The following is a 19,723-nucleotide window of genomic DNA, read 5'->3' as shown; positions in this document are numbered from 1 at the left end:
GTAAGGGGCTCCCCAGAGGCCCAAGGACTCTGTGCCCTTCCTTTTTCTGTCACCTACAAAGCATTCTCTAGCCGCTTGCATTGCATTTCTATCTCAGGAGGGCGGCTCCAAGCTGAGGTGACACGAGGCGCAGAGAAACTTGTTACAATCCAGAGTCTAGGAAAGCATCACCTGTGGACTGATGGTAGGCTGAGAGGAATAAATACGGCTTTGCAGGGACCGGAAGCCACCGTTGGGGTACTCTGTGCAGACTGGTCAGGCCAAACCTCTGAGGGCTTCCTTCTGTAGACCCTGTAGCCCTTTCGGGGTTTGGCTTGGAAAAGTCTTTTCTGCTCAGCTTCTGATGAGGCCCAGTGCCCTGTACATTTCTGTAGCCTCACAGAACACGGCCCAACATAGTTCTCAGTACCCACATACAGCCTGGCAGATGACAGCGTGATCCTCAGCTCCCGGCTCCAGGCACCACTGGGCGGATGATATGACTTGCGGCCACACCAGCAGGCAGGCTGCCCTGCTGAGTCCACTTGGGGGCTCCAGTGACCTCTCACTTCTCAGAGGCTGCACTCTAGGAAGTGGACTTTCTCACTGTACTCACAGTGGGCTTTCTCCCTCCAGCTTTCGGAAAGGGAGTTTACTTCTAAGCAAAGGTTTTTCTCTCTACTTTCTTAAGGCTGGGCTAGGATGCAACTTCCTGTTGGTCTAATTCCCCTATTTTAAATGGCTTTACCCACTGTGATCCACCAGCCTTCTTGGTCAGGCCAGGGACTCCATGGGCCTTGCCTTCAACTGGTATTATCCAGGAGGGTGGCAGCCCTTAGGACCTCAGCAGGAGCTCCTGGAACCCCTGTGCCTGCTGTCCTGGGGGCAAGGCTCAGTCTCCCTCCACCCTCCTTCTCATCCAGCCACAGTGGCTAGCAGATGGCCCTGGCTGCTTTGAAGCAGGACCCAGCAGCTGGCTGGGCTGAGCCTGCCTGGAGGGTCCCCTCTTTGCGCCTGGAGAACACATTTAAAAGTTTGAATTCAAAATTGATTTTGAAGGGCCCTAATCTCTGCTCCCCTGACGCTCACGGTGTGTCTGCAGCTCCTGCCAGACTCTCGTTTTCTGGTTCAGTGCATTGGTGCTCAGGTCCCTGATGCTGTGAAATTGAGAGTCGTCTGAGATTCTGTATCCTCCTCCTCCTTTGTGGAGATTGCATGTCTTTTGGGAGCCCTGATTCATTAAATGGGTGACGTGAGCTTTGCTGGTGCCTAGGGAGCAGATGAGTTGCTGTCTGGGGGAATACAGCTTCCAGATACATCCCATCTCCTCTGGTCCCTACAGTTGTGTGGCTCTAGGAAGCATCCTGCCAAAGAACCAGGGCCTGGCTCCAGTAGCCCATAATGGAATTGAGCAGGTGAGGAGCTCCAGACACAGGAAACCTTGGGCCTGGTGTTTTCTATAGCAAACTCCATGGGTACTTCTCGTTCCCAGAAGCTCAGCCTAGCTGGGAAGGAAGTCATTGTATTTATAAGCCCAAAGGGTCTTCAAGTAAAAGTGAGTGAGTCTGGGGTCTGTGCTGGGGAAGAGCTAGGCCCAGGTCACAACTGCAGAGGAAGACAGAGCTGCTGCTCTTCTTACATATGTGCCTGGACTCTGCTCTTTGGAAATAGGGAGGCAGTAGAGAAGTCCTAGAGCAGAGGTCTCCTTCTTAAGGCTCCACAGTACTGAAGGACTGGACTGCTTTGTGGTCCCTGTATCACAGAGTTTGTTTTCACTAGTGCTGTCACGTTTTTAATTGGAGCCCTGGGCTACCCCTCTCACAAATGTGGTTGCACCTGGATCTGCATTTTTTTTTTTGTCAAGCCCTCATAGCCACAGGTAGCCTTAGGATGTGGGACTCAGGGACAGGAACAAGCCTGATTAAGACCCCTGTCTCTGGGGAGCCTGTTTGTCTGAGCCTGCTTGTCTATCTTCACTTGCCGGCGAGATCGAGGTAGATTCCATTCAGTCTCTTCATTCATTCATTGAACTGATTTTGTTTTGTCTTTTTTTTTTTCTCCCCTCCAGTCCTGGGGCTTGAACTCAGAACTTGGGCATTGTCACTGAGCTGTTTTGATCAAGACTAGCATATTACTACTTCAGCCACAGCTCTACTTTTGGCTTTTTTCCCTGGTGCTTAATTGGAAATAAGAGTCTCAAAAGACTCATAGACTTCTTGCCCAGGCTGGCTTTGAACCATGATCCTCATCTCTCAGCTTCCTGAGCAGCTAGGATTATAGGCATGAGCTACCAACACCCATCTGAACTGATTTTTATTATTTTGTTTTTGGTCGGTCGTGGGGCCTGAACTCTGGGCCTGGGCACTGTCCCTCAGCTCTTCAGCTCAAGGCTAGCACTCTACCACTTGAGCCACAGCGCCACTTCCAGCTTTTTCTGCTTATGTGGTGCCCAGGGCCTCATGCATGTAAGGCAAGCACTTTACCACTGAGTCACCTTCTCAGCCCTGAACTGATGTTTTAAGTGCTGTGAGGCTCAGTGTTAGGGATACCTTTGATGAACAAAACAGAGCCCCAAGAGCAAATTTCCCTGGGATTTCTAGGGAGAAAGCCAGTCATTTCCCCTATAGATTCATTGACCAAAAAGCAAAATAATCACAATTTTTGATTAAAAATCCAGAAGAAAATGATCAGAGTGGGGAGTGGTCATGTATGTAAGGAAATGAGGTGGCATCTAAGTAGAAGCTTGAAGATAAGTGCCAACCAGTAACGAGACTGGAAAAATGTTAGGCAGGAGAGAGACCCGGTGTGTGGCTGGAGTTCAGTGTGGGAGGAGGAGCAGGGGCCAGATCACATGAGACTATCCTAAGGTTAGATGAAGAGCGAGGATGCTATGCTTGGCCCACTGTAATCTACGGAAGAGCTTCCACGCTGAGCAGTGAGGTGCCTGGATTTATTTGGAAAGACTCTTCTACCCTATGTGAAGAACGGATTGTTGTCACTAGACACCAGAGTCTGGCAGGGATACTGTGTTGATGGTAGAAGATGGCAGACATACAAAGAAATAGGTAGAATGGGGAGCAGACAGTGGCAGAAGGAGAGGGCATGGATAACAGAGTTTCTACTGAGCACTTGGGTGGATGATAGTGTGGGTACCATGAGGGGAGAGGGGAGGTTCGTAAGAGTACAGGGGCTGGATCTGGGGAAGAAAAATGGGAGTCTTGTGTTAGATCTGTTGCTTTTGACATCTGTAGTATCCTGTGACAGTGGCCTGAGATCGTCCCCATTCTGGGCCGTACTGGGCTCAGCTTCCTTTCAGGCCCCAGGGACTCCGATCTTCATGCAAGATCTCTGTGGGAAGGTTTATCGCCACCACAGCCCACTGCAGAAATATGTCCTGCAACTCTGGCCCCTTCCTGATAGCCTGCTCTGCCCCTGAAGTGTCCCTAAAAGGCCATTCCAGAGCTTTCTTGTTTTGGTAGGATCCAAAATTGGATCCAAGTCAAGTTCCCTTTTCTCATCACTCTGGAGAGAGAGGCTGTGATGTGTCTCTGGCTTCAGGATGGGACAGGGCAGGTGGGTGTGGCAAGATGTGATCTTCCGCCTGGGTCTCTGGCTCCCTTCATCCTCAGCTTTGGGTTGTGTGACTGCTGGGTCCTGATGGGTGTATTAACATGTGCAGGACTCACACCTAAGATCACTAAGCAGGATGAGGTGTTGAACCACCATCTGATGGAATATGAGGACGGTGGCCACTGCTGCCACTTCTGGTGCTGGGGGCACCACCAGCGGGTCAGGCCTTGCCTTACACCTCTCTCCCTGCTGTGACTGGTAGAGACCAGGAGGAACACCTTGCATTTTAGAAAAGGTGAACGTGGCTGGACTGGCTTCCTTTAAATGTCTAGCCCTGGGCCAGCCCCCCACCCCCCTCAAGACCTTCTTGGCTCTCCCACCCCATCATTCCTTCACAAGCCCCTGAATGTTGATGGAGAGTCCCCCCACTATCCTGAGTCCAGGCCCCCCCAGTTCTCTCCTCCTGATACCTCAGCCTTTGGGCTGCAGTGCTAGCCTCTCAATTCTGCTTCCATGAAGCCTTTCTGCCTCCTACCCATGCCTGTGCCCATCTTGTATTTAGTGTCTGGGTCCACACAGAACCCTTTTCAAGATCCTGAAGCCACCTTATTTTTGAAGAACCAAAGTTAAGGGAAATAGCTTGTGCCTCCCCCAGAGCATAGCGACAGTGAACTGCACAGGCAGCCTTTCTACCTGTTCCCAGCCCCAGCCCCGGCCCTGCTGTAAGCATGTACCCACTCCACCCCAGCTGCACAGAAAGCAGACCTGCTGCCTTTCTTAAGAGAAGAAGGCTGAGGGTATACATAGATGAGAACTTGAACTCTGGAGCCAGAGGTCCTGGATTCTAATCTTTGCCCTGCAGACCTGTTCCCAGGCCTCTGTGTTCTCACCTGTGGAATGGGGCCTCCATATGAAGTTTCAAAGATAACTTAGCGGCTTGACTGCTGAGTAAATGATGAGTTTTTTGAAGAGGTATATAGAATTCTGACTCAGAGTCTTCTGGGCTTTGTTTTTTTTGGCAGTACTGGGGTTTAAACTTGGCCTTTGTGCTCGCTAGGTAAGTACTCTATCAGTTACACCAGGACTCTAGTCCTTTTTGTCTTAGCTTGTGTTTAGGTAAGTCCTCTGCTTTTGTCTGCACTAGCCGTGCACCACACTCCTATGCAGCCTATGAGCTGAGATGGGTATCATACTTTTTTGTCTGGTGTGGCCTCAAAACTTTGATCCTCCTATCAGTACCTCCAAACTAACTGGGATTATAGACATGCACCACCATATTGGGTCCTTTGCCTTCTTTTTGTACTCCTGCTTGAAGTCTATACTACAAAATGCACAAGTCTTAGATGCTTCATTCAGTGAAGTTTTTTTATGTGTACATACCCATTTAAACATTTATCCAATGCTTTCAGACCTTCCAATACTATATAGCTGACTTCCATGCTTCCTGTGAATGGCTAATGCAGCTCCCTTCCTACTGGAGACCAGTATGTTCAAGTCATATTGTTCTTACCTGTCAGGAAGCTACTTGTAAGTGGCACTGATAGACTTTACCTTTTGCCTGGCTTTTTTCATCCAGGATTATGCTGCTTGCTTCTGTCGGGTAGTATGTAGCAGTGACTCATTCTTTTTCATTACTGCATACTCTTCCATTACATAAATATACCATAATTCATTATCTGTTTTGCTGTTAATGGACAATTATATTATCTTTAGGTTGGAGCTACGGTAAAGAAGACTTCTGTGAATATTCTAGTGTGTCTGTGTTGGTGGCTATAAACTCTCATTCCTGTTTTCTAATTAAAGTTTCTTAGCTGATGGATTTACACAATTGTTTCAAGCATTGTTATAAGTCCTTTGTGTTTATGATCAGAATTAATCCTCAGGATAAGCCTTTCAAATAGGTGAGTTAACAAAGGCGGAACTGTTGGTAACAGAACCAGAATTCAAGCTGAGGCCATACATCCACAAGTGTAACCAGCCACCAGCCTCTTCGCTCAGATTCCCTAGAGAGGAAGTCAAAAGTGCCAGTCCCTTCACTGAGCTGACTACCAGTCCATGTGCCCAGTCCAGACTCCCAGTCTTCCTCTCTCTGCCCCAATGGGTACTCCCACTCTTTCCCTCACCTGACCTAGTGAACAGCCTCCTGTGAATGAGGATGGAGCTACAGAAGGGGCGGTAATGAGTGCGTGCCAGGTGACTGTGGCCACGCGTTCCGATAGTTGCCCGCGTTGGCTTTTGATTCCACATGAGCAGGACATGCTATTAGTTCAAGCCTGGCCTGCCGCGCGGCCAGGCCCTGGGAGAGGAGTGCAGTGAGACGAGAAATTGCAGAGATAAAACTGGAGGGAAATGGAGGCCTTCTCACAAGGCTGGATGTGTCCGCATGCGATGAAGTGGCTTCTGAGGAAACGAGATTTAGAAAGGTTCTGTGGAATTAGATTACACTTTCAAATTTCCTTATTAAAAGGGATTGATGGGCCCCCACTCTGCAGGTCCAGGCATGTGTGTGAGCCCTGGTTGGTGAAGGACCTTGCAAGGTAGCAGAGACACAGACCTCTGAGGTCCACAACTCCGGATCCCAAAAGCTGAAGTCAGGGGATGGGGGAGAGGGGGGTTGTAGAACCAGACTCTGGATTTCTAATGCTCTGCATGAATCTACCTGGGTGAACCTAAGGGTTATATCTGTCAATTACCAGATCTTTTCCTGGTGTGTTTTGTTCTACGCAGAGCTTGATCTTGAGCTGTGCTCCAAAGTCTTTTAGAAAACAGTGATCATGTCTGTGATAACCCATACCTGGGCCTGGGCAGATATTTGCATGACCACAGCAAAAAGGTATTGCACATTCATGCACACACATACTTAGATATGTGGGACAGGTTTTCACGCAGCATGCTGAACACCTGCTATAGGCAAGCACCAAGGATAGAAGTGATGTTTGGAGAATAACACAAAGTCCCTCCATCTGTGTAATCACAGATGCCCAGCTAACTCCTTAGGTGTTCTATGCCCACATCTACACCTGTAGCAGTTCCTCATTTCTGCAAACCCCCCTGCTTTAGGTTGCTCAGCAATGCAGCCCTGTCACATAGCAGATGAGTCAAGTGCAAATCCAGAAATGGATTGCCAGTTCTGTCTCCTAACTCTTGCAGGTTAGGATCCTTGCTTGTGTTACAGAATCCCATTGTTCAGATGGGAATAATCATGGCATCTGCCTCATAAGGCAATGTGAAGAAAGCCCGTAGAGAAGCTGATCCCTAGCCAAACCATGCCAGCTTTGAAGATAAAAGGGAGCTGAACTGTACTGGGCAGCTGTGTTGTGCTAAATGGCTTCTCTGGGCAGGGCCAACAAAGGCATCTTCTCAGCCCAAGCCAGGAAGGCCTAGGCCCTGCTGTAGAACCAGAGTGAAGGCTCACTGAAGGACCTGCCTGTGTCCCCAAGCCTCTCTCTCTACAGCATCCAGGGACCTGTCCCTGAATTGCCACAGTGGGGCTATCCACTGGATGGCCACTGGAACAGTCTGTCAGATAGATGGGGCCAACTTCCTCCAGCATTTGCTTGCTGGCCTTTGGGTGCTACTGGGTTCTAACCAGTTGCCCATGTAACTTTAGTCAAAGTGGCACATTCAGTTTACTGTTCTTAAGGGACTGTTTTAAGGATCTGGGGCTATGACTGATCTGTGTGCTGAGTAGGTGACTGATCAGAGGATGTGTGCATGCATGTGTGTCTCTGTCTGTGTATATGTGTGCATGCTGGTGCCAGTGCTTAAACTGAAGGTCTTAAGCTCTTGCTCAGTTTTTTTTTTTCTAGTCCTGGGGTTTGAACTCAGGCCCTGTGTGCTATCCCTATGAGCCTCTCTGTGCTCATAGCTAGCATCCTGCCACTTGGGCCACAGCACCTCTTCCAACTTTTTTCTGAATAGTTTATTGGAGATAAGAGTCTCATGGACTTTTCTGCCCTTGGCTGGCTTTGAACCACGATCCTCAGGTCTCAGCCTCCTAAGGAGTCTTGCCCAGCTTTCTTGCTCAGAGCTGGTGCTCTACCACTTGCCTCCAGCCCAACATTTTGCTGGTTAATTGGAGATAAGGGTCTCATAGACTTCTCTGCCTGGACTGGCATTGAAGGGCAAGCCTCAGATCTCAGTTTTCTGAGTAACTACGATTATACTTGTGAGTTTCCAGAATCCTGCTCAGAGCTAAGGTTGGTCCTAAGTACACCACATATATAAATGTTATAGCTCATGGTAGCTCTAAGTACTGTTTTATATTCATTAATGTTACAAAAAATAAAACTGAGACACAGGGTTAATTCAGTTCATAAGATAAGCCAGGTTTGGTGGCTCAAACTTGTAATCCTAGCTACTTGGTTGGAAATCAGGGGATTGAGGTTCAAGGCCAGCCTTGGGGAACTCTGAAGATTCCATACCAACCAATGGTAGAATATAGTGGCACATACTTGTCATCCTAAACTACTTGGAGAGGTACAAATAGGAGAGCTTCATGACCCTGTGTCAAACAACAATGAATGTAGAAAGGACTAGCAGAGTGGCTCACATGGTAGAGCACTTGCCTATCAAACCTGAGGCACTGAGTTCAAACCCTAGTCCTATCACCAAAAATGAACATCATACAAATAAAACTACCTAACAAACCCAGATCCAGGAAGATTCCATAAAATGCCAGGCCTGTGAACTTCAAAAGTACCAATGTCTTCAGGCACAAAAAAAGGCTCAGGTATTCTTCCAGGTTTAAACTGAACACAAGGCACGACCGAGAATTTTCCATAAAAGATGTTATTGGGCGAATTGATGAAATCTAAACGAAGCCTTGTAGATTCGATAAGAATATGACTTTCTTGACTTTGCTTATTATAGTATGGTTGTATAGGGAAGATCCTTGTTTATAACAAAGTATTTATATACCCAGACCATCCCTGGTTATAGAGATTTCATGTCTGAAATAAACCCAGACAGTGGTTGGGGGGGAGTGGAAAGAGGAGGACAGACAAATAATGGTAAAGAGGAGGAGGAACAAGAATTCTTTCTACTCTTCTTGCAACTTTTTGACATTATATCAAAAATAAAAAGTTAACCAATGGCTGGGCAGAGAAGCTGAGATGAGTATCGATGACCGGGTCCGTTCTATGGCCTAAGGTTTGTAATTCCTTGTCTCTCCACAGCCTAAGGAGAAAGAGAATGAATAGCCCCGTTTCTTAGATGCAAGTCAAAAGTCAGAGCCCTTAGCAATGGGCCCATGGTTGACTCTGATCTTCAGGGTACAGAGGGCACAGACAAAACAAAGGCATTTCTTCCTCAAGGGCAGGCCCTGGGAGAGAAGCAAACAAGGCCCAGAGAGGGATGGACTAGGAGCCCTAGGATTTCAGGGCTCTACTGTGCCAAGCTGGGGTGCATCAGCTTGTGGCTTCTAGGTGCCGGAGTCATCTGTGATGGTCAAGGTGGTCTTCAGCAGGGGGCCACAGGCATGGTTGGAATGCCTAGAGCCAAGGTAGGCATGGCCAGGGGGAATGGGAATGCTCTGAGCAGAAACCATGGAGACAGCGTTACCTGGGAGCTGTCAGGCTCTGTCCCCCAGGAAAGTGTGTGCCAGCAGACGGGCAGCCTGGCTTGGGCTAGGCAGGCAGGTTGCCGGCCTGCTGTATGCCGTGGAGGTCAATGTAGAGAGGGCTTCTCTCCAGGCTGAGGGGGAGGTAGGAGGGGTATGATGACCTCTGGCAGTCCCTTCCCATCACTGGACTGCCTGGCTGTGCCCCAGATTACAGGACCAAGGGTGAGTGTCTGGCCACCAATGAGTCAGGCCTGGAGGCTTCTCCCACAGACTGTCTGCCTCCCTCCAACATCCCAGCCTGGTGGAGAGGGATTGTTGGGACTTTGGCTTGACTCCTTTCAAATGTTGATCTCCACTCCACCCTGAGATTTGGGGGGTGACATGGGTTTAGGGAACTCGTTCTTTAAACCAAGCTTAGTATGTATGCTGTGCCTGAGCGTGTGCTGGGGGCGGGGTGGGGGGTGTGCTGGTATATATGCCAGTACAAACAACTGCCATTGTAAAATAGGAGTGTTTTCATGGGTGAGTAGTAATTACTGGGTAATGCTTTAAAACCTTTCCTGAAGGAGTGCAAAGCTGTTTTTTTTTTTTCTTTTCTGAAGTCAGGAGTACATTAAAAGGATTACCATGTAGATTTGATTTTTAGATAACACTAAAATGGATCCCAAATGGACTTCAGTAAAGGGATGCTATCTCCCTAATGGAAAGTGCATGGCCTGAGGCTGGGCTCCCAGAGCCAGGCAAGGGGGGGGGCAGCAGGTCTGCAGGGGGCAGGCTGGGGAGGCCTGGCAGGGAGTTGAGGACCTGGGGCTCTCTGGGAAACATCTCCATCCATTTGGGGAGCACAAGGCTCCCAGAGAGTTTCATAGCTCCTTGGCCTTCCCAGGAGTGCTGTCAAGGCTCCTGGCCAAGGCCAGCAGAGGTGACACCAGCTGGTGCTTTCTTAGATGGAAGGAAAGGGAGAAGGGAGCCTCCCTTTGCCACGCCCTCCCCCCTCTTGAGCCCCTCCCCCCCACTCTTGGCCTTTCAGGAAGAAACAGGGATAGGTTGCATTTTCCTTGCTACAGGTAGGAGAAATGAGGCCCAAAGAGGCCAGGGCAGTGGCCATGGGGTGCACACATCTGGGGGCCAGGCTACAGGCATGCTGTAGGGCAAGCTTCACCCCCAACCTTAGCCTTTCCAGGCGGAGGATTCTCCGTGGTCTCTAGTCTTGCCTTGGCACTCCATTCCCTGACGGACAGAAACCGTGCAGCTTCTGTGCAGAGGTCAGGCATCAGAGTTACGCACTCTCACATGAGAAGCGCCCAGACCTTGTAGATAGCCTGCACATGGGGTGGAGAGAAAGCCAGGGAAAGCTTGAGTGATCACTCCTCATCCAGGTGCCAGGCCACACCAGTGATGGGATTCAGGCCTGTGGCCTGGCCCGCTGGCCTCACCCTATCCAGATAGGGGAGAGAATGTGAAAGGCACTTCTACTTCTGGGGGTCTCCACTGTCTCTCCCCTTTCATCTTGAGGTCTAACTTATTGGGCTAGGGGTCACCTCTGTGTATTCTTGTTTTTGCAGCTATCCTCCCCTGCCAGGAATCACACAAGCAGAGGCCTGGTAAGGGCCTGAGAGATGCATCAGTATGTTAAATGCATAGCTCTGTGGCTGGGTGCTCATTCACCGTCCCCCTTCCCCACCCCCAGGCCCTGGGAAATGATGGTCCTACTCTTGGAGCTCCAGGCTGCCCTCAGGTTTAGATTCTTTTTTTTCCCCATCAATTGGGTTTACTTGGTTTTTTTTTAAAAAATTATTATTAGCATACATTAGTGATACAGTGGGGGATTTCACTGTGACTTTTCCATGGGTGTATATAATGTATTCCCAAAGTCAGCTATTTTAGAACTTCTCTCCTAGTTTCTTTGTCCCTGGTTCCTCTCTGTAGGCCAGGTCTTGGAAGCTGCCTCCCCAAGACCCCAGCTCTTAGAGGACCGGCTTCACAGGCTCCTCGAGAGCTCTGTGAGCAGGCCAGCCCTGTTAGATGAGACACAAGCAGGCCGGAGGACAGCATCATCCTGAGCTCCATCCCTCTCTCAGACCAATTAACCTTTAGAGCTGCATTAAGGAAATTAGGCAGCAAACTTCCCAGCTAACAGACTAGGGCCCTCAGGGACTGGAGGAGGGAGAGAGAGGAGGGAACTAGATGACCTCCTCACACTGCAGCCTGCAGTACATCCCTGCCTTGTCCCCTTCGGTCCTGGGCATTGCAAGCCTGGCCCCCTTTCAGAAGGATGCCCTGGTCCTGGGGATACCCTCTTTCTCCAGCAGAAGTCTGATGGGGAAATCTGGGCTGAGACAGCACAGGAAAGGGGAAGAAGTCCCAAGGCTACTTGATCGATGATATATACTAATCTAGTTGACCATCTGGGCCTCAGTTTCCCTATCTATAGAACTGGGGAGATGCCTCAGTTTTCCTATCTGTAGAACTGGGGGGATTGACCTAACATCTATACATCCTGAAACTGAGACCCCTTGGCTGCTGATTTTCCCCTGAAGCTTGAAGAATGTCCACCCTGGGGTGAGAAGAAGAGAGAGAGAGAGAGAGAGAGAGAGAGAGAGAGAGAGAGAGAGAGAGAGAGAGAGAGAGAGAGAGAGAGAGAGAGTCCAGCAGCTCACCCACTAAGTGGGGACAGAATGGGGGTTCAGGGGATAGAAGCTTCGCTCCAGCTCTGGAAAGCTTTTGGAGAAGCTGGGGATGGTGGTTAGATGCCAGGAAAACTGGAGAGAGCTGCTTGAGGAAGGAATCTCCCCTGACCCATGCTTTCACGAGGGGTTGCTTGTGAAGCAGAGGTTTGGCTTCTGAGACCACCTGTGGCTCCTTCCCAATTCCACCTTCATCTCAGTGAATCATCACAGCTCCCTGTGGATGCCCAGGCTCCGAGACAACATCTGTCCCCATGTCCTCCCCAGCTGCCCTTCCAGATGGCCCTAAGCTAGAGTAGACCTAGGCACAATTCATCCATGTCCTTCCTGCCTGGTATCCTGGGGAAGAGGGTGCTCACCTGCCAGGAGCCCCCCGCTTATGTTGAGAGCCCCACCTTTTGTGCTTGGTTCTTTCTTGGATTTTTGAAAGCTCCCAAATGCCGGTAGCTCAGAGATTCTTATCCTGACTGGATGAACCAGAGCCTCTTAGTCCAGGGCAGTTGAAGTTGGACTCTGGCTGAGGGGAATATGAAACAAGTCCACTCAGCTGCCTCTTTTAACAGGTGTCTGGAGCCTTCCAGCCAAGTACCAGTCAGGGTTGGCTGTAGCTTCCCAGATCAGAGGAGACCACGGTGTGTCCATCGATGATGCTAGGAGCTCTAGAGCCTCCTGCTTCCTCCGAGGAGTCTCCTAGGAGCCCCGCACTTCCTTCCTCACGTCTGCTGTTCTGCAGGCAAGAGGCTCTGCAGGACTAGGCTGAGATTGTCCAGTACTCATTGCTCACTGTGAAAAGTTGGCAAGAATCTGCGAGTTCTAGTGGACCTCATCCACAGAATGCTGGCTGTGTCGGTAGGACTTTGAGACTCACTCTGTCAGATGGCACAGGGGACAGAGTTACTGTGCTGCTAGGCTGGTCCTGTGCCCTAGAACAGAGTGGATTCAGGGCTCCTATGGAGGAATCTCCCCAGAACTAGGGACAAGCCATATCATGCATCCCCAGGAGAGGATGGGGATCCCCGGTCAGAGGAGGAGGGTCCTTGGGAGAAAGTAGACAATCATGGCTCCTGGGAGCCCTGAAACTAGAAGCAGTAGAGAAAAGTAGCAAACTCCCCATTCCCAGAACAGGGGTGTAGCCCAAGGCCCAGAACTCCAGGCTAGTCCTGTATCCATCTGTCTGTCTGTCCATCCACAGGTGTGCCGATGCTCTCCGTCCAGCCCAAAGGGAAGCAGAAGGGCTGTGCGGGCTGTAATCGCAAGATCAAGGACCGTTACCTGCTGAAGGCACTGGACAAGTACTGGCACGAGGACTGTCTGAAGTGCGCCTGCTGTGACTGCCGCCTGGGTGAGGTGGGCTCCACCCTCTACACCAAGGCCAACCTCATCCTGTGCCGGCGTGACTACCTAAGGTGGGTTCCCACCACCAGCCTCGAAGCCCAGGCCTGCTCACCATCTCCGTTGTCCCCAGCAGCGTCTGTGCAGGCCCATGAGACTCCGCCCTGGCTCTGCACCCTGCATGCATGGCCACATGGCCCTCCTTCACCATCTCACCCTGGTCCCCGGTGCCCTCGATGCCCCAGGAGCCACCGCAGGGCAGGCCCGCGTCTTTAACTCCTTGGACTCAGGGAGTATCATGCCAGGCAGGCATTTGTTACCTCTTGGGCACCAGCCTGGCTTCAGCTTTTTCCAGGAAGTTCGGATCCAGCTCTTTCCTGCATACTGGGAGGGGACACCTCCGAGGGCCTTGGAGGAACAAGTGGAGAGGTTCAGACCTGCCCACCCCTTCCTGCCCAGATCCCCCAATTCCCTCCCTTTTCAGGCAGTCAAGGTTGAGGCTCCCACTTGCCTTGGGAGCTTGGCAGGGAGCCATCGCTGAGGACAAGGAGCACAGATGCTTTAGACTTGGGTTTGAACTAGCTCTGTGTCTTTGGCTCTCATCTCTCAGGCTTGCTTTACTCTCTTGTAAAGTGGTGAAACAAAAAGAATCACCCTTCCGTGCTTTACATTCCTCAGAGTTCTGACACACCTGCCCCTCCCCAACAATGTGGCTCCCATCCCCTGGGGCTGCCCCCCCCTTAACCCTCCCTGAGGCCATTTATGACATCAGCAAGGCTGGAAGGAGGCCGCAAAGCAGGGGCCTTGGCTGAGACCCAGCGCCTGCATTTGGCTCTGTCTGAGGCAGGCTGCCGGATTGTGGTTGGGCCTTGTGGGGAGAGAAGGCCCATCTCATTAATTAACAGGTCAGGGCCAGGCCTTGTGGGGCTCCCCCTTCTGCTCAAGTCAGGGCAAGGTGGGAGGGGGCATGGTTATCAGTGGAAGCCCCCCAACTTTCCTGCAGAGCTTGAGATTTATCTTTCTGTACCTTTTTTGTTGTTGTTGTTGTTTTTCCTTTTAGCTTCCGCCCTTTGCAGGCGTTTTAAGTGATACAATAAAACAGGATCTGGGGCTCCGCTCAGTGTGAGAGTGGAGGAGAGAGGCCTGGAGGAGGGATTAGCAATGCTCCTGGGAACTCACCTGTGCAGGGCCTGACAAAGATTTAAGGTATCTACCCAGGCACCTGAACCTGCCAAGCCGAGGGAGAGATGTCAGGCCATCTGATAACCCACAGGGCCTCGGGAAGGAGGACCACAGTGATCCTGGGACCTGTTAGCTACTAGAGGCTGAAAAGAGTTGTTTTGGTTTTTTGTTTTGTTTTTCACAGTACACTGACAGAGGAGAGGACAAACTTTGGAGGCCAGGTTAGGCCAGTGGACCAGTTTGGAGGTGTGGCTGTTCAGAGTGCTCCCCTCTGTAGCAGATGCTGGGGTCTAGCCTTTGTCTGCCTTTATCTGAGCCACCAGGCAGCTCAAGCTGATGAATAATGGAGCCAAGCTCATCTGCAGGGCGCCTGAGCCTGAGCTGGACAAATCAGGGATTAGAGGGGCCTTCCACCTGCCTCCCAGCCCTCGTGCCTTACTAGGAGCTTGCTTGGCCCGGGTGCAGAAGAGAAACAAGGCAGGGCATAGATGGCTGAGACCATTGGAACACCCATCCAAGGACTGGCCATTCTGGCCATTTCCTAGAGCTGTGCAGCCAGCCCCGCAGCCGCTGGAGGAGAGAGGCCCTGTGTCAGGTGCCTTTGGAACTTATTAAGCATCAGTTCTGCTTCAGACAGGACTGTCCCCATTTTATAGAAAAGGGGTTTAATAAAAGGCCAAAGGGGAGTTAACAAAGCACTGGGGACGTCGAGAGGCTTCGTGGTGTGTGGTGATAGAGAACCCCACCCGTCCTCCATTCTGGAGGAGCAGGCTGAATCCTTGACACAGTTCACCTCCTGTGACTCATTCTTCTTAACTTAAAAATTGGGATCAAATGGAGGTGATCGTTGTAAGTGGTTAGAACAGCACCTGACCCCACTAGGAACCTTGCCCAGTGGTTTTCCAAATACATTGTGACTAAAAGTTTACAACAATCTTCACAGCTCTATGCAGGGTGTATTATTTTGGTCTCTGTGTCTGACAATTGAGTTAAATAGGGCTCAGAGAGGCTCAGAATGACTCAGTGATTGCCTGAGGACACACAGCCTATGATGAGCAGTCAGCCTCTAAAATGTAGGCTTGTTTATGTGTGGAGCCCTTGCTCAGACCTCAGCCAGTGATCGAGTGGCTGCGTATGCTTATGAGACCCCAGTAAGAACCTGGAAGATGTTGGGATAAGCAATGTTAATTGACCCCTCTTCCCCTACCCAATCTCCTAAAGAATCTGGGAATGAATTTTCCTGAAGCCTGGTATCTTGGCAGGAGCTAGCTGATGACTATTAGTCCTTTTACCTTTTGGCCCAGGCCTTCCTGACATGCTCACAGGGCTGGGGATTCGCAAGGCCTGAGAGGAGGCAGCTCCCTGGCAGGCCCTGAGCCCTCTGCGTTCTCCCCTGGCAGGCTCTTCGGCACCACAGGGAACTGTGCAGCCTGTAGCAAGCTGATCCCAGCATTTGAGATGGTGATGCGGGCCCGAGACAACGTGTACCACCTCGACTGCTTTGCCTGTCAGCTCTGCAACCAGAGGTGAGTACAGACCCAGGAGTGCCCCAGTGCCTTTCCATAGACGGCAGCCTGAGGCCTGCTGCCTGGGCCAGGAATCCTGTGGAGGTATGGGTGCAAAAGTGCAGTCTATGTGTGAACATAGCTAAGTGCGCACATTGTGAACATGCGTGTGCATATGCTTATTTGTGTGGCACTTTGCTGTGCCATGCATGAGTTTTCTGTGTGTCTCTACCAGTGGGTACACATGCATGAAATCAATGTGCACATGTGCATGGGGTTTTCAGCTGTCCATGAGCAAAGGTGTGTATACTGGGTGTTACAGCGTATGCATGTAAATATATGTTTTAAATATGCCTGTCCAAGGGGTGAGGTATGTGGGCCCTCTATCCATCTATCTAGTGAGAAAAGGTTCCCAAACCCACAGGGTGAGATTTTTTTTAGGGAATATCACACACTCCTGATGCCATTTCAGTGAATCTGGTGCCAGCGCAGCTTCTTCTGAGATCTTTCGGGCCCTACTCAGTGTCCCAGTTCTGTGGGAGACCCAGGGGGATTTAAGGAGCCAGTCTTTCACCCCAGCTAGGGCCTGTCATCACCGAGAACACAGGGACTTTTCCTCAGGAGTCCCCACATCAGGTATGAACCTATACAGACGTCTCCAAGGGGTGAGGGCCCGAGGGACCAACCTGCAAGAACTCCGATTTGGTTGTGCACTCCTGTCAGACCCACTACGGGGAGGGCTCGGTGAAGTTACAGCGCCACCTGGTGGTTGAACTTGGATATGCTGACACTGAGCCAGTGACCTGCGGGGTCACGGAAGTTCTTTAGGGAATATTTTTAGAGGGAGGTATTGGAACACTCCCTCATCCAATACTTGTAGAAGTTTAGGAGGCCAAAACAAGGTCTTTCTTTGGTAGGAGAAGAAATGGGCCAGGTTCAGCTTCCAGGATGTCGTTCTAGATTACATACAGATTCTGTATCCCCTTCACTCAGCCGTCCTCTGTAGGAGCGTGGGATGGAAGAATAACCAAGCATTCTATTCTTCTTTGCTTTCTCATTCCTCATTCCCCATGCTCCACCTTTCTTCTCTTTCTCTCCCTCTGTGAGACTGGGGTAATTTTGTTTCCATTTTCACACCTCCCTAGGAGAGTTGATGGTGGGAGGCCTTGGGCCCTGCTTGACCGTCTGTCCTACCAAGCCAGTTTACGGGGCCTGGCTGAGGGTGACTTCCCAGGCTTGCTGTGCATTTTCACAACTCCTTCTGGAAGTTCAAGAGGCATATTTCTCTGCACCACCATCTCCCCTGTGTCGCAGCTCCTTGGTCAGGCTGGGTCCTGCCATGTACTGGGAAGCTCACCCCATCGCTTCTTTCTCTCACTTGGATTTTCTAGGTTTTGCGTGGGAGACAAATTCTTCCTGAAGAACAACATGATCTTGTGCCAGATGGACTATGAGGAGGGGCAGCTCAATGGCACCTTCGAATCCCAGGTTCAGTAACACCCCGTGCCTGGCCTCCAGGCCCAACCATCCGTCTCCCTGCCTGCCCACCCACCTGGCAGGCCAGCCAGCCACTCTGCCCGTGTGGGCTGGCCAGCTGCTGTCCTGCCAAGTTAGAACGTCTCCATCCTCGATGGGAGGGTGGCCCTTCCTCCACCGCCACCGCCTGTCTGTGTGTAACCCCTTCCTGGGGCCAGGCTGGGCCTGTACAGTCTGTCTTCTGTATATAAATGGGAACATTTATTTTATGAGAAATGTAATGCGATTTTATTACTGGCGTGGATTAAACTTATGAATGTTTCCGGGGATGTTGCTCTGCGTTGTTCACATGATTGACATAGACTTGGGGACCCCTCCCCCCCACTCAGTCCCCCAGGGGAGAGCATGGAGCCATGGGTGGGACCTCCAGCAGATGCTGTTGCCCAGCAGACATGCCAGGTTGGCTTTAGAGAGAAGAAGCTGGAAGGAAAGGAACAATTCAGAGTCCCTGAACCATAAGTGAGGACTGGAGTATTGCCCCTTTTCCTGGGCAGAGCATACATCCTGGCTCTGAAGAGCCAGGAGATGAAGAAGAGCGGGGAGATGAAGCTCCGTCTCCCTGTGATCTATTCCCCGCACTGGGATTCCAGGCTGCCTACCCAGAGCTGGGGACCTTGCTCTGACCTTCTCCACACTGGGACTCACATCCTGAACCCCTCACCCTAGTTGTGCTCTCCCCAAACCTCTTTGCTTTTAAAGTGACAGACAGTGTTAGTTGTCTGTGGGGCTGACCGGGGGCCCATCTTCCTGGCTTAAAAAAAAAAAAAGACAATCCAGTTTCCCTTCAACTCAGCCTATGCAGGTTGAAGACATCTAATCAGGCAGAGTCTGTCAGTAAACCTCTATCTATTCTATGCTGTAAATGGAGCTGATGGAGAGCAAACCAGACCTGAGGCTGAATTCCAGATGAGACATAGTCTTTGCCCTTGGCAAGTTGAGTTTGTCATGGACCTGGAAGGTAGAAGCCAGTCAGGGAGGAAGCCAAGAAAACAAAAGCACATCCTGTGAAGACAGAATGCTGTAGGGAGGACTAAGATAGGCCAGTTCCTTTCAGCAGACACAGACTGTTTACACAGTCAGGACAGACCAGTCCATGGACACACGGTCAGACAGACACATATGCCAGAAAGTAGGAGAAACAGGCAAGCCAGCAGGCACTCAGCCCAAGCCAGAGATGGCCAGACCTCACTGACTCCAGCCCAGACAAGTTTGTATGGCCAGTGGCCCACTCCATGAGAAGGGATGGCTAGGCCTAAGGATCTTTGGGGCAAGAGTTCTCCACTTTGGTGACACACCCATAGATGTGTGAGAGAAAAAAGGCAGAGAACCAGCCAGTCTGGCTACAGTGGCTGCTGTGGTTTACATGACCGTGGAGCAGGCCATGTGTGATGACATAAGATTGGGGACAAGTCTGAGTGCACAGAGAGAGACTTGAAGGGTGACAATCCATAATAAGGAATTTTCTCATTCAACTTGAAAAATCAAATTATTGCTGGGTGCTGATAGCTCCCACCTGTAATCCTAGCTACTCAGGAGGCTGAGATCTGAAGACTGCCATTCAAAGCTAGCCAGGCAGATGATTCCCTGAGACTCTTATCCCAACTAACCAGCAAAAAGAGGTATAGCTCAAGTGGTAGAGTGCCATCCTTGAGCAAAAAGCTAAGCAAGAACACAAAACCCTGAGTTCAAGCCCCAGTGTACACATATGGATGCACCCACTCAGGTGCATGTGCATGTGTGCACACACAAACACAGAGCTAATTTCCTGCATTGTAGAAGGTTCCCCAGAGCCAGACCTTCTCTGACCCCTTAGGCCAAGGATGCCTATGTCTATCCAAAGGATCCCCACTCCTAACTTCAGAGTTTGCTGCAGATAAAGTTGTAACACAAGTTAATTACATGCTTATGGAGAGATAACAGAGCCACTTGAATGCAGTTTCTGAGCAATTACAATTGTTTCCAACAGAGTTACCATATTGCAGCCATGAAATAACATGTCATTTTGCAGTAATTATGTAATTAACTTGTCTTACTACTCTAGGTTGTGCAATTAATTCACTCACAATGAGATAGACTCAAAATCAAGCAGGCAGGGTTTGAAAGGTCCCCAGGAGCAGAGCTGGCCACTCTGTCCACCCCAGACCTGATTCATCAGAGAGCTTCCAATGTTCAACACACACCAAATTACTTCTGTCCAAGAAGTGGGCTCTGACTCCCAGGTCAGCCCTGAGGCCCACATCTACAGTGTGAAGTGCTGTAGACTTGAGCTAGAGCTCCCACCGTGGATATCATGGTGGCCTGAGTAGGAAACCCCTCAGCAGAAAGTTCTCTGTCTGCTTTGAAGAAGTTACACAGGCCTAGCCTCATCA

General features: G+C 50.5%; 1 protein-coding gene across 5 annotated transcripts in view; it reads left to right on the top strand.

Annotated features, from left to right (window-relative positions):
- Lmo1 (LIM domain only 1) overlaps positions 1–17,620 on the top strand; it is a 51,250-nt gene extending 33,630 nt beyond the window's left edge. For 4 of the 5 annotated variants that reach the window (XM_070034797.1, XM_070034796.1, XM_070034795.1 and 1 more), the window contains 3 exons: positions 12,992–13,205; positions 15,714–15,839; positions 17,210–17,620. In XM_070034797.1, coding sequence (XP_069890898.1) covers positions 13,000–13,205; positions 15,714–15,839; positions 17,210–17,315 — 438 coding nt within the window. In that variant the 5' untranslated portion in view covers positions 12,992–12,999 and the 3' untranslated portion in view covers positions 17,316–17,620. Of the gene's footprint in view, positions 1–9,263; positions 9,335–12,991; positions 13,206–15,713; positions 15,840–17,209 lie in introns of those variants that run through there. The other variant, XM_070034798.1, reaches the window with a different exon arrangement.
- Positions 17,621–19,723: the final 2,103 nt, after the last annotated feature.

The sequence above is a fragment of the Dipodomys merriami genome, unplaced genomic scaffold (genome assembly GCF_024711535.1).
Source record: "Dipodomys merriami isolate MVZ:Mamm:240054 unplaced genomic scaffold, mDipMer1.0.p SCAF_25, whole genome shotgun sequence".
Classification (NCBI taxonomy): domain Eukaryota; kingdom Metazoa; phylum Chordata; class Mammalia; order Rodentia; family Heteromyidae; genus Dipodomys; species Dipodomys merriami.
Note: the sequence above shows the minus strand (reverse complement) of the source record. Positions and strands in the feature narration are given on the sequence as shown.